Genomic DNA, 12,724 nt, shown 5'->3' with positions numbered 1-12,724 from the left:
TGCACTTGGAATGCTGGCTCCTCCCACAACCAAATGGCTTGGATTTGGCCGGGTTTGAGATGGCCGTGATTAGTTTCCATTATTGGCGAAAACCAGTGGCGGCCATCTCTAACGCCGGCCCAAATGTTGCGATTTGGCTAGCCCCGACCGTATTATCGAAACGAAAGATGGCTGGCCATCTTGTTTCGATAATATGGTCGGGTACGCCGCTTTACGGGGCCGTCATTACAGATGGCCACCCTTATAGATGGCCGGCCACATTCGATTATGCCCCTCCAAGTTACTTAATGCTACCCGCTTCTTCCCTCTGCCACACAAAGTTATGTCATAGGAGGGGCTAGGACATGGCAGAAGGAAGACACTAGGGCTGATGTGGGTAGCTTTAGGTGAAATGCTGTCTGTTTTTGGGAGGGAAAAACTGCCTTTAAATGTAGACAAGGGAAGGTGGCCTGAGACAGAAAGAAGAAGGGGGTTGAAAGCTCTTTTTTCCCTGCACACGCAACACTGCCAGGCAAGCTCTGGGCCAGCTTAACCTATAGGGCCAGTGACATCACAGGCATAGCCGTTTGGCGCCCTTTATCTCTGGCACCCTGGGCCAGAGCCTTATCTGGTTCATAGCATAAGCCCCTGTGTAACGGCTTCGGACACAAGTATGGATTCAGGGAGCCAATGATTCTGCTGAAGTCACCTAAAGTATGGATAGGTTGTGGACACAGTAAAGCTTCAGTGGTGCTATCCTTATTTACATTGGGGGGGGGGGGGGGAACTCATAGCAGGGGGTGTGTGCATATGGGAAACAGCTTTGGAAGCTATAAAACCAGGACCAGCTGTAAACTGAATGAAGCTATGTAGACCCCCAACCAGAATGAGTCAAGCTGAGCAAATTCCAAGTTAAAGAAGCAGTCCTAGTACTCAAAATGAAATCATCCAAACACAGATGAACCTGATCACAAAACTAGCTGCTCTCTTTCAAGCTCTCAGGATTGTGCAAAAAGGAGGAAAGAAGGGGGATAAATGATTCTTCACTAGTCAAAGATCAAACTTTTGCTCTGTTTCTACATGAGGGTTGGTACAGTGGGGAGGGGTACATATTTAGCTCTTTCCTTGCTTTGGGCTGCTGGGCCTTGGAGCTTCAGCATAGAGTAAGTGTCACTGCATTAAGGTCTTTACCCTCCCCTTAAGCATTACCCAAACTTAGAACAAGTCCTCCTCTCTGTCTTGTTTTAATGAAGGTAGGCAGGGCCTGAGGAATGACTCTTACATAAAATGCCATAAAAATTTAACAAAACACTGGGCAAAGAAGCAGAAAAAATATAAAACCAACAAATTAAAAAAAAACCAAATCACTGTCCAAAAATATAATCGAAGTCAAGAATGGGGAGGGGGCTTCTGTCCAGGTATAGTGTCTCTTGGTGGCCGTTCATTGAAGCCATCACCATTTTCATTCCTGGATGGCGATCCTGAGTTCCTCCACCTTGCCAGGGTATGGACCACAGGTTCCTTCTCAGGTACAAACCACCAAAATCCTCAATTTCCTGCATGGAAATTCTCCATCTATCCCTTAGCGGGTATAGGGGGTGAAGGGAACAGCCTTAAGTGGGGGAATCTTTCTGTTTCAGAACTATGTACATTTCTAGAAGAGGCAAAACCCAGAGGAATCCACAAGCTGGCTCAATTCAACAAAAAGTTAAGTGCAAATCTTGCTATAAATACTACAGTAAAAGAACAGGGGGAAAGTTCAGTGAGTGTTCCTCTACACTCTTGTGTTAGCACCATGGAATGGGGACAGTAGGGCAAGGTCAGACCCAGTCCTGCAAGGAGCGTTTGCAGTACACCAACATCCGTGGCGTCCCCTTTCGCTGTAGCTGGATGAGGGCATAGACAAGTCCCAGAATGCACAGAAGCAGGACAAGAGGCATCACCACCATGATGATGCTCATTGCCCGGGTGTACTCATCAATCTGAACAACGATATCAACATCATTGCTTCCCTTCCCACTTTCATCCTTGTGGTCTGTTCTTGCATCTGTCTCATTCTTCCTTGTGTTCCCTTCATCTGGATTGAAAGGCAAGCGGTCCAGGTCAGGCCACTTGCGGCCAGCATCCGGGTGCACAGTCACTTCCTCGTGGCAGCCCATGAAATCACGTAAGATGGACTTGGGATAGCCAGGCTCTGTCTTTAGACGCTGATTATCAAATTTCCAGTACTTTACACCTTTGTAGAAGTAAGTGTATGCTGCAGGGGAACAAAGAGGGAGAGCAGATATACATATGGATAGAACACTAGAAAAAGAAGTGAGAAATGCAGTCATGCTGGAGATACAACGTTGTACATGGTTTTCTCTTTTGTATTCCAATAAATAAAGACCATTATTTTAATTAACACATAAATAAAGCACTTATAGAAAGAGCTGTTGCCCCTTTAAGACCACCGATCTTGCTGGTGCTTTGGGGGTAAATATAGGTACCTGACTGGTGCTTACTGTATAATGGAAAGTATGTGCTTACTTTACTTTAAGTTTAAACTATTTTTATTCAAGATCAAAAGAACCATATAACAAACTGCTGAATAATAGCAGTAAGAAAATGCAACAATCACAAAGTAATCATAAGATGAACAATACAACAATGGAAAAAACACCATAAAGCATATTATAGGAGAAATGTAGGATCCCAATTTATATAAGCAACCTGAGAACACTCATCCCCCAACCCCATAGCCTGCAAAATTAACACAAGAATGGCCCAATGTCTGGACCTCGGGCCATCTGATGAAAAAGAACACGCCCAGGATTCCCTAAATGCCCCCCATCCCCACCCTCCCTCCTATCAGCCTCAAGCAGAGGAGCCTGAAACAGCCTATGTGAGGCAGTAACCAACTCATGACACACTCTAGAATTTATTCAGTACTGCGCTTCTTGCCTTGAACGAAACAATTTGTAAATAGCTGTTCCAAACAGACAAAAAAGCCTTTTGTTGTCTTGGGTGAGCCTGGGCAGCCCCAGCTCAGACCTGTGCATACAACTAAACAGCGGGGCTTCCAATGGGCTCCACTGGTCCAGTGGAAGTAAGCTGCCATCTTGGGAAGCAAGCTGCTTGCTAGCATGATAGCAAAGCAAAGTGATGGTAGCCATTTTGAAGAGAGCACCTGAACCAGTATAATTAAAATTAAATGCTTATAAAAAGCAAGTGTATTAAACATTTAGCAGTTTGATATATACTGTATGTAAGACCCTGATGAATCTATCATACCAACATAACCTTTAAAGGGCTATTCCTACAGATGCTGAATATCACCACTAAATGGATAGCGGCCCATGGGCAGAGGTGAATATGTATATTATTTAGGGCTGCTCAATATAGTTTTGTTTGTTTTAAACACCAGGCCTGCCTTAAAAAAAAAAAAAAAAATCTACTGACCTCAACCGCTGAAGATGGATAGATATTTACAGTCAGGGCAACAGACCCTAAAGGTATCTTACAGAAAGTATTTGTTTCCTAAGAAAGGAGCAGAGGTAGTGGACAGAACCTTGTGGGCTCTGGCTGAGAGGCAGAAATAGGAAGAACTCTGTGGAGCCTGGACTTTAGCTCCACAAGGTCACAGAGAGGCTTCAAGGCAACTAGGGTTTTTCGGAAAAGTGATGGGGGTTTGAGCCCTCATAAGTCTAGAGGGGTGCTTCTCAACCCAGACCCAATCAGGTCTTTAATATATATACAATGAATATGCATGTGACAGATCTGCATACAGTGGAATTAGTGCATACATATTTGTTGGAGATATCCTGAAAACCTAACTGGCTGTGTGTCCCAAGGACTGGGTTGAGAACTCGTGGTCTAGAGGAAAGGACAAAGGAAAAGATTTTGCAACTTCCTTGGGGGCCCTTTTACTAAGCTGTGTAAGCGTCTATGTGTGCCAAAATGGAGTTACCGCCAGGGTACCATGTGGCTCTTGCGGTAATTTCATTTTTGGTGCGCGTTCAATAAATAATTTTTATTTCCGGACGCGTGTATTGGACGCGTGCCAAGTGGCATTTGACGTGCATAGGTCATTACCGCCCAGTTATCAAGACTTTACCGCTAGGTCAATGGCAGGCGGTAAGGTCGCAGACCCAAAATGGAAGCACGGTATTTTTTATTTTGCCATACGTCCATTTTCGGCAAAAATTTTAAAAAGGCCTTTTTTATGGACACGCTGAAAAATGGATCAGCATGTGCCCAAAACCCGCGCCTACACTACCGCAAGCCATTTTTCAGCGCACCTCAGTAAAAGGACCCCTTGGGATCTGCTAGGAAAAGAACAAGCACCCTCCAACAACAAAGGAAGGAGGATTTTGCACCTGCATAGTATGGGTGAAGGAGAGAGGGCTCCTTGCTTCTGTGAGGTCTACGTAAGTAGTGGAGGGATGAACCAGATTTCCCAACAGGTCCATGGGAGAAGGTTGAGCCTCTCTGCAATTGAGATAAGGACAGAGAGGGAGAAGGTTCCTAACAGACTCACCTGCATCAAACTGAGAAAGGCTCCCTTTGGGGTGGTAGGGACTCCTGCCCAGTCGCTGATAGGCTTTGGGTAACCAGAGTTACTGGAACGAGTGTCCTCATTGAACAGCCAATACCTGGAGGGGAGAGTAATGTACAAGAGGGAAGATGAAGAGAAGTGCATATATGGGTGGAGGAAGTAAAGAAGAGAAACAGTGCCGGGGAGGCAGGCCAGAGGGGTAGAAGGAAGAAAGCTAGCAAGACTAGTAATACAGAGGAGAGGCATGCATAGTGCTTTTGAAGGGGGATGGAGAGAAAGGGCAAACCAGAGCAGAGGGGGGAAAGAGTGAGAAATGCAGTGGTGGGAAGGATAAACAAGAGGGGGTAGTGTTGGGGATGGGAAGATATTACAGCACACATACTAAAGTGAGCAGGATAGCAGCACTAGAAGCTAAGGGGTGGCAGACAAAGACAGAGCAGTGCAAGAAGCTAGAGGGTTGGTAGAATTTTGGAGGGGTGAAGGGAGACGTGTGTAGTTTTCCAAGAAAAAATGGATGAGCGAAGAACATGGAGAGGATGGGAGAAAAGAGCACATCAAAAGTAAAGAACAGCCATTATAATATATTTATTTCTTTTTCTGCATTTGTATCCCACATTTTCCCACCTCCTTGCAGGCTCAATGTGGCTTACACTAATACCGTAGTGGCGATCGCCATTTCCGGAGTGAGAAGTACAAAGTATTATCACAATTAAAGTACAGAAAATATAAGTAAATCAGTAACCAATAGACATACAATTTATTTCCAGTAACTGAGATCAAGGGTAATATATAAACATAAATGGAAAATACTAAGCCCATGCCAAAGTCTGGGTCTGTCAGTGGGAGAATGTGGAGGTTGGGATGACAATCTCCTTCGACAGATTTACTTTTTCATACACGGTTGAAGTGGCATTGATTACAGTGTCAACTTGGATGTCAGCTAACAGCACAATCATACCAGACCATAACCAATGGTTCCATACATCAACATATCAAAGCAAATACCAGTGCAAATCTAAAGATCTTCACAAACCTACCCTAACATACATGGACACACAAAGGTAGAAATATCAAGAACCCTAAAAAACCTCAGCAGTACAAAACTAGATCAACACTCTCTAGCCAAAAAAAAGCACTGGATTCCACAAGTAAGTAACAAAAAGATTTAAGTGTGCCTTCCCACAGAATAGTTTGGGACTCACTAGCCACTAGAGCCAATAAAAAAAAACCCACAAACCTTCCAAAGCCACTACTACAACGCAATCCTGGGAAAACTGACAGCAAGTTCTCACACAAAGAATGCTGAATCCAATTTATCTGGTCAGTTTCTTATTCCTTTCAGATATTCCCAGATTTCAGTCAGTCAGTGCTTGCAATCAACTATTAACAGAGACCCAAACGTGGGTGCTAGAGATGATTAGCGTTGGACTAATGCCTGCACTAGTGGGGCACAGAATGCTCGGAGGTTCAAGCGCAGGAGATGTGTGCACAAAGATTAGCGCAAATAGCATGCTAATATAGTCAAACAGATGTAATGAGGTCATTTCCTATTCCCTCCAAATGCTCAGAGAACACACACAAAGCCACCCTTACTGCTGAAAAAATACCACCAGCTTGGAACAGGCATTAGTGGCCTAATGGTTAGTGCAGTGGGATTTGATCCCGGAGTCCTGGGGGTCAATTCCCGCTGCAGCTCCTTGTGACCCTTGGCAAGTCACCTTGACCCTCCATTGCCTCAGGTATAAAAACAAGATTCTGAGCCCTCTAGGGACGAAGAACGTACGCTTGTATAATGTGCAATAGTCCTACCATCTTAACTTGATGGTTAAGTGGATTATAAATGCCTAAATTAAATGATTCTTTCTTTAAAATCTGCTGGTTTTATATAATTTGGAGCAAAAGGAAGCCTGTGCAAGCGCTTGTAGCGAGAGACGAATGTGTGCGTGAAAGCACACACTGGAGTCTGTTTCCTGCGTTTAATATAAGCATGGGGCTCAGGGCAGAAACTTTGGGAGGGTCTTTCCAAACTGCTCTATCTCCTGCAACTTCCAACAGGTTTGGGACCGCCTGATTGCATAGAGGCCCAGGACAATTGCCCTGTTTACACCCCTTTAAACATCTGCCCTGGTCCCCCATTCTCTAATGAACAAGAGAAAAGGTAAGACTGCCTGATCAAAGTGCACCAGAGAGGATACTTCACACTGCTGAATGGGTGTGATTCCTAAACTCTATACTGCAGCATCTAGGGCAGTTCGAGCAATTCCACCAGCACTCACTGAGATCCATCTGCAATATAAAATGGCACAAAACAAAATCTCCCACAGGTAAGTCCTCAAAAGTACCAGGCTTAGGTTAGCCATACCATGACAGTAATAACGTCACTCCTAAGCCAGGGTATGTGGCGTATGATCTGTCTCTCAGAGTTACTGCTATGCTCAGCTGTGGCTATTTGCATCACGCCTAAGACATCTTCTGGAGTTCATAAGATGTAACATGTGTAGGCAACCTATCCAAATGTGCTTGAAAATTCAAGTAGTAATCAGTAGAAAAATAAGAATCGATACACTTAAAAGGAAAAATACCAGGGTATATCACTAAGTAAAATATTATATGGACTCATACAACAAACCTACTCATGAAAAAGGCATGAGGCATTAGCACAGGGGGCTAAATACAGGAGGAAGGAGGTACAGAATGACCCAGGGACAGGAAATCGCAGTAAACCATGGGGAAGGAGGACAGGGACCGAGCTTGCGGGATGGGGCGGGGGATGGGGCCAAACTTGGTCCCTGTGTCATTTTCTACTTTGAGCCGGTTAATGAACTGGACTGTTATTTATGTTTGAGTAATGCAGACAATGATATTTAATTTTTTGGAAAAACAAGCAAACATGCTGGCCACAACTAGCAAACTTGCATGAGGGATCCTGTACATCCTGCTACCAGCAACATCTTCTAAAAGACATCTTCTATTGCGGAAGGACGTGGGGAAGACAGGAGAACGAGACTGAATCTGAGATTGTTGATGACTTCTTATTCAGCCACAGTTAAAAGCATAACAGTGCTTTATAGGGCATATTTCTCCCCTCTAGGCATACAGAATGGGTTGTATTTTGTACCCCTGGACATTTTAACAGGGTGGATTAGGATCTTGGGGTAGTAGAAATCAGCTATTGTTGGGGTTGGAAGGGTAGAGGATGGTGGTGAGAAGGGTTATTATAGCTGCTCGCTGTTATTATTGTTTTCTATTTGTAATGTATACAATAGTTGCACAGTATATTGTTCCTTTTTATACTTTAATAAAAAGATTTAAATATAAAATCATAATTGTTTGAGGCTTCTACAGATGATGACAAAGCCTATGGGGAAAGGGCATGGAAGGGGACAGAGACAGAACCCATGGGGATGGAGACAAACTTTGTCCCCGTGTCACTCTCTAGAAGGAGGACTAAAAACAGAGGAGCCAGATAAAGGAATGATTAAGAGTTTCAACTAAAGAGAAAAAAATTGTAAATGGAGACAAAGCTGTCAGAAGTCACCAGAATCCAATGAGAAGTTCCAAGACAAATTTCTATGATGGGTATCCTTAATCCAGCTGTACTACCTCCTCTCCAGGTTTAAACATGAAATCAAGAAAATCCTTTGCCTAATTTGGTTGATAAACTATATATATATAATATCCTCATGTTTAACACATATTCAGTGTGGGAACTGGGCAGAAAGGAGCTGTGTTATTTTAGACGAATTAGGAAAAGTCTGTACTTATGGCCAAGAAAGGAAACCACTTTATAATGAAAAACAAACATTTCAAGGTTCATATTAGGGTTATGCTCCATAGCACTGATCTTTCCTTATTGAGGACAAATAATATGCCCTTGCAATTATGCGGGTGGGGGAGCAGCCAGGGCCGGATTGACAGTCTGTGCTGCAATTCTTTAGCACATTGTATTCACACAATTTTTACATTGCAATTTCAAGACAAAATTCTTGAATAGAAGGAAACCCAAACCACATAATTTTAATGTGCAGGCACAAAACATATTCCATCAATGCCACAAGACCACAAATAAGGAAGATCCAAGCCACAACTGAGAAGTAACTATATAAATGAAGAAAAAGGAATAAAGGCAGTACGAGCAGAAGACAAAATCTTTAAAAAGCTAGAGACACACACTCTAGACATTACTTAGTGGATAAAAAGCTATTCTTCTTGAATCAACTTATCCCTAAAGAAAAAAGAAAGTTGAGAAGGGTCAACCATGATTTAATGTAATTTAATTGCACATTTATAACCCACTTAACCATGGAATATATAACTCAAGGAAGGGTATATCATAACTACTTCAAAAATATAATAAGATGCTACAATTAAAACAAATGACCTAGGAATAACCTGGCCTCATACCATAAAATCCCTTTTACAATCAAATAAATGATGCCCAAATATCAAGTAATACAAATCACCACTTGGTCAGGGGAACCTTAGATCATCATATATTCAGTGCGCATCATAATATTTCTTAAACAGCCATGGCTTTAAAATCTCAGCAAAACCACCCATAGCTCTGCTGGTAGAGAACTCCACAGATAGGGGTCAACACCATCGATACTCCTCCTCTGCCATTCTGTGACTGAATGACCTAGCTGAAGGAAGAGTAACTTCCATTGGTCCTTTAGAACGTAAACTGCACCCAGAACGTACCATGACAACCAAGGAACTAAATAAGAAGAAACAAGCCCAAGAAGAATTTTGACGATTAAATGATAACATTTTAAATTCTATCCTTGCCTGAACAGGCAGCCAATGCAGTGTCACAAAAAATATAGCTGTCCTAACCCACTTAGAGATCCTCCTTCCCAAAATCATCTGCTGCAACATTCTGTAAAATCTGCAGCCTACTACTACTATTATTAATCATTTCTATAGTGCTACTAGATGTATGCAGCACTGTACATGTCGTATGCAGGTATTTTCTCTGTCCCCAGAGGGCTCACAGTCTAAGTTTTTCTTTTGTACCTGGGGCAATGGAAGGTTAAGTGACTTGCCCAAGTTCACAAGGAGCTGCAGTGGGAATTGCACCCAGGTTGCCAGGCTCAACGCCCACTGCACTAACCATTAGGCTACTCCTCCACTCCAAAGAGAGATTCTGGTAAGCCCAATAAAACACTGTTACAATAATCCATTGTAGAAAGAATTACTGTCTGAACTACCCTCTAGAAATGTTGCTGCTCTAGGTAAGGCATAATATACCTAAGATGTCTCAATTTCCCATACAGTTCCTTAACCAAAAAGTTTAGATGTGTATTCATACCCAAATGACAGTCCAAAAATACTTAGCAGTTTTAAATCTCCCCACATAGGCGTGATTGACAAGTCATCATTAATTGGAGCCACTGCTGGTGTTAAAAAATGTTTATCCCCCACCCAAATAATTTTTTTTTTCTGGATTCAATTTCAAACCATTCGCCCATGAACATGCTCACAAACCTCGTCCATCATCTGATAAATAAATTCCCATGAGCAATGATATGAGAAAAACAATACTACATAATCAGTATAAGAACAGGAAACTCTGTACGACTGAAAAATTTGACCCAAAGAATAACAAACATTAAATAAAATAGGTGAAAGGGGTGAACCTTGTGGAACATCTTGGGGAAGATTAGTTCCTCCGCCATGTACCCGCATTTCACGGTTCTTCAAAAAGTCATAAACCAGTAGAGGACCTTGCCCGTCACCCCTAAAGAGATCAATTCCAACAGCAGGATGTCGTATTCACCAAATCAAATGCAGCTATAAAATCCAGCTGCATCACAAAATCCTGCTGATGTTTATTCTAAAATGAGCCTTCAATTCCTGTAGAAGGGCAAACCAGCAAGGTTTCCGTACTGCACCGACTCCGAAATTAAGAACATAAGAGTAGCCATACGGGGTCAGACCAATGGTCCATCTAGCCCAGTATCCTGTTTCCAACAGTGGCCAAGCCAGGCCACAAGAACCTGGCAGAAACCCAAATCGTGGCAACATTCCATGCTACCAATCCCAGGGCAAGCTGTTTTTTCCCTATGTCTGTCTCAATAGCAGACTATGACTTTTCCTCCAGGAACTTGTCCAAACCTTTTTTAAATCCAGATACACTAACCGCTGTTACCACATCCTCTGGCAAAGGAGTTCCAGAGCTTAACTATTCCTTGAGTGAACAAAATATTTCCTCCTATTTGTTTTAAAAGTATTTCCATGTAACTTCCTTGAGTTGACTCACTATTGGATCCTTTTGCAAAGGTGTGCTAGCGTTTCTAGCGTGCACTAAAAATAAGCAAGCGCTAAATGTTAGATGCGCCCATATACTCCTATGGTGTTGTGTAGTGTTTAGCGTGTGCTAATCCATTAGCACACGCTAAAACACTAGCGTGCCTTTGTAAAAGACCCTCTATGTAAATTAAGTTGTATTTCAGAATAGCATTTAGGCAGAATTTTGTGTGTAAATGCAATTATTCTAAACATTTACTCATATAATAGGTGGATAACTGTGGCCAGATTCAGGGATCATGACTGTAAGGTTTCAGAAGGAGTCCTAGTGCATGGCTCCCAACTGAAGGCTATTACTGCAATGACCAGACTAAGAAATATTGGCCAGGGGTTATAAAATAAGCGACATATTACCAAGTGGCTGTGAATGAAGGCTCATGGCACCATGGCTCTAACTGAGTTGGAAATCCAAATGGAGAAAGAGAAAACTGGAGCCAAAAAACCATCCACAGTAACCTTTTTTTCCATTTCATTTATACTTGTGACCTGAAGAGGCAACTGTTGGCAGAAGGATACTAGGTTACATGGACCATTGGTCTGACCAGGCATGGCTATTCTTATGCACTCCATCTTTACAGAGTGCCCCAGGGGACTCACAAATTTACATAAATGTAACATGGTGGACTACAGCACAAAAAGATTGACTGGCCCATCCTGCCCAAGCTTCTAAGGCTGTATCCCAATTGCCAGCCATAAAATTTGACCATGTGCAGGATTTCACGCCTCGTCCAAGACAGGTTTTACTATCTTTCTCCTCCATACTTCAGCTTGTCGGGTAGATGATGAGCTTTCAAGCTTGTCTATTTAGTACACCCCAGCACCCCTCCATTCCCAGGTCTCTAAACTACAAAAGATTTACAACTATCTGAATAGTCTAAATAACTACCAACAGTAAGACTGATGCTCAAATATCTCAATTCCTGGTACCACGCAGTCTTTCAGTACACTATCACCATCATCTGTTGCACCGACTCAGTCAACACAAAGAGCATAGAGCCTGCTGGATGGACTTGGGTATGTCAGATCTGCATTTCTGCTAGGACCTCAGGCTATTACTGGACTTGTAGCCAGTCAGCCAGACCCAGCTGCTAGTTTGATTCTATCATTGCATTTCAATCTAAATATCTACCAATATTACCATGGCTGCACCTGAAGATCTAGCCTTTCAATCCCATGCCCCACCCATAAACCTGCCACAGAGACTTAGCCACATGAATGCTGGTGTTTCTACTGAGGACTTATGAATATCACTGTACTTTCAGCCTGACAGACAGACCCAGCTACTAATCGATACTAATATCACATAAAACTCAGAGCAAGACAGGCAAAATTTTCAGGAAACGTTAAGGATGGTAGAAAACTGTTACATGAGCAAAATTCTAAATGACAAGGCAATTGCCAAATAATAGGAGGTGGCTGATGAACCTGCAGCATTTGACATATTTTGAATGATTTTGAGAGAGATGCACGTTATCATGTGGACTCATTAATATAAGTTTTAGGGTGAGAATTCATGTTTCCTTTAACATGTAGACACACATTTTTTGTCAATGGATACATGACATATTTGCAACACAAAGATAGTAAGACCTATGAATGGTGAGAGAATGAAATGGCCAGAATATGGCATTTTCATAATTATGTCTCACCCTCTGAAATTTATCCCAGTTCACTATTATTATTCAAATACAGGAATTAATTTTATTTTTTTTTTTGGGGGGGGGGGGGGGGGGGGGGGGGGGGGGGGGGGGAGGGGGGGGGGGGGGGCGGGGGGGATTTGATTGAACATACTGGATTGTAGAAGCAGTTGCTAACAGTGTGAATTTCTCCCCCTTGATAATGTAATTTAGTGATTGAGCTTTATTTTTGACAGTTTGAATTTTGTTTCCCCTTATATAG

The 12,724-nt window shown here is 42.6% G+C and overlaps 1 protein-coding gene across 1 annotated transcript in view; it reads right to left on the bottom strand.

Annotated features, from left to right (window-relative positions):
• Positions 1-951: 951 nt before the first annotated feature.
• Positions 952-12,724, bottom strand: part of MMP15 (matrix metallopeptidase 15) — a 107,197-nt gene continuing 95,424 nt past the window's right edge. Inside the window, exons 9-10 of the mRNA XM_030203584.1 lie at positions 4,506-4,613; positions 952-2,244 (exon numbers count right to left, since the gene is read on the bottom strand). Of these exons, the coding sequence (XP_030059444.1) occupies positions 1,800-2,244; positions 4,506-4,613 (553 nt within the window). The 3' untranslated portion in view covers positions 952-1,799. The remainder of the gene's footprint in view (positions 2,245-4,505; positions 4,614-12,724) is intronic.

Source organism: Microcaecilia unicolor, chromosome 5 (genome assembly GCF_901765095.1).
Source record: "Microcaecilia unicolor chromosome 5, aMicUni1.1, whole genome shotgun sequence".
NCBI lineage: Eukaryota > Metazoa > Chordata > Amphibia > Gymnophiona > Siphonopidae > Microcaecilia > Microcaecilia unicolor.
This window is presented reverse-complemented; position numbering and strand designations above follow the sequence as displayed.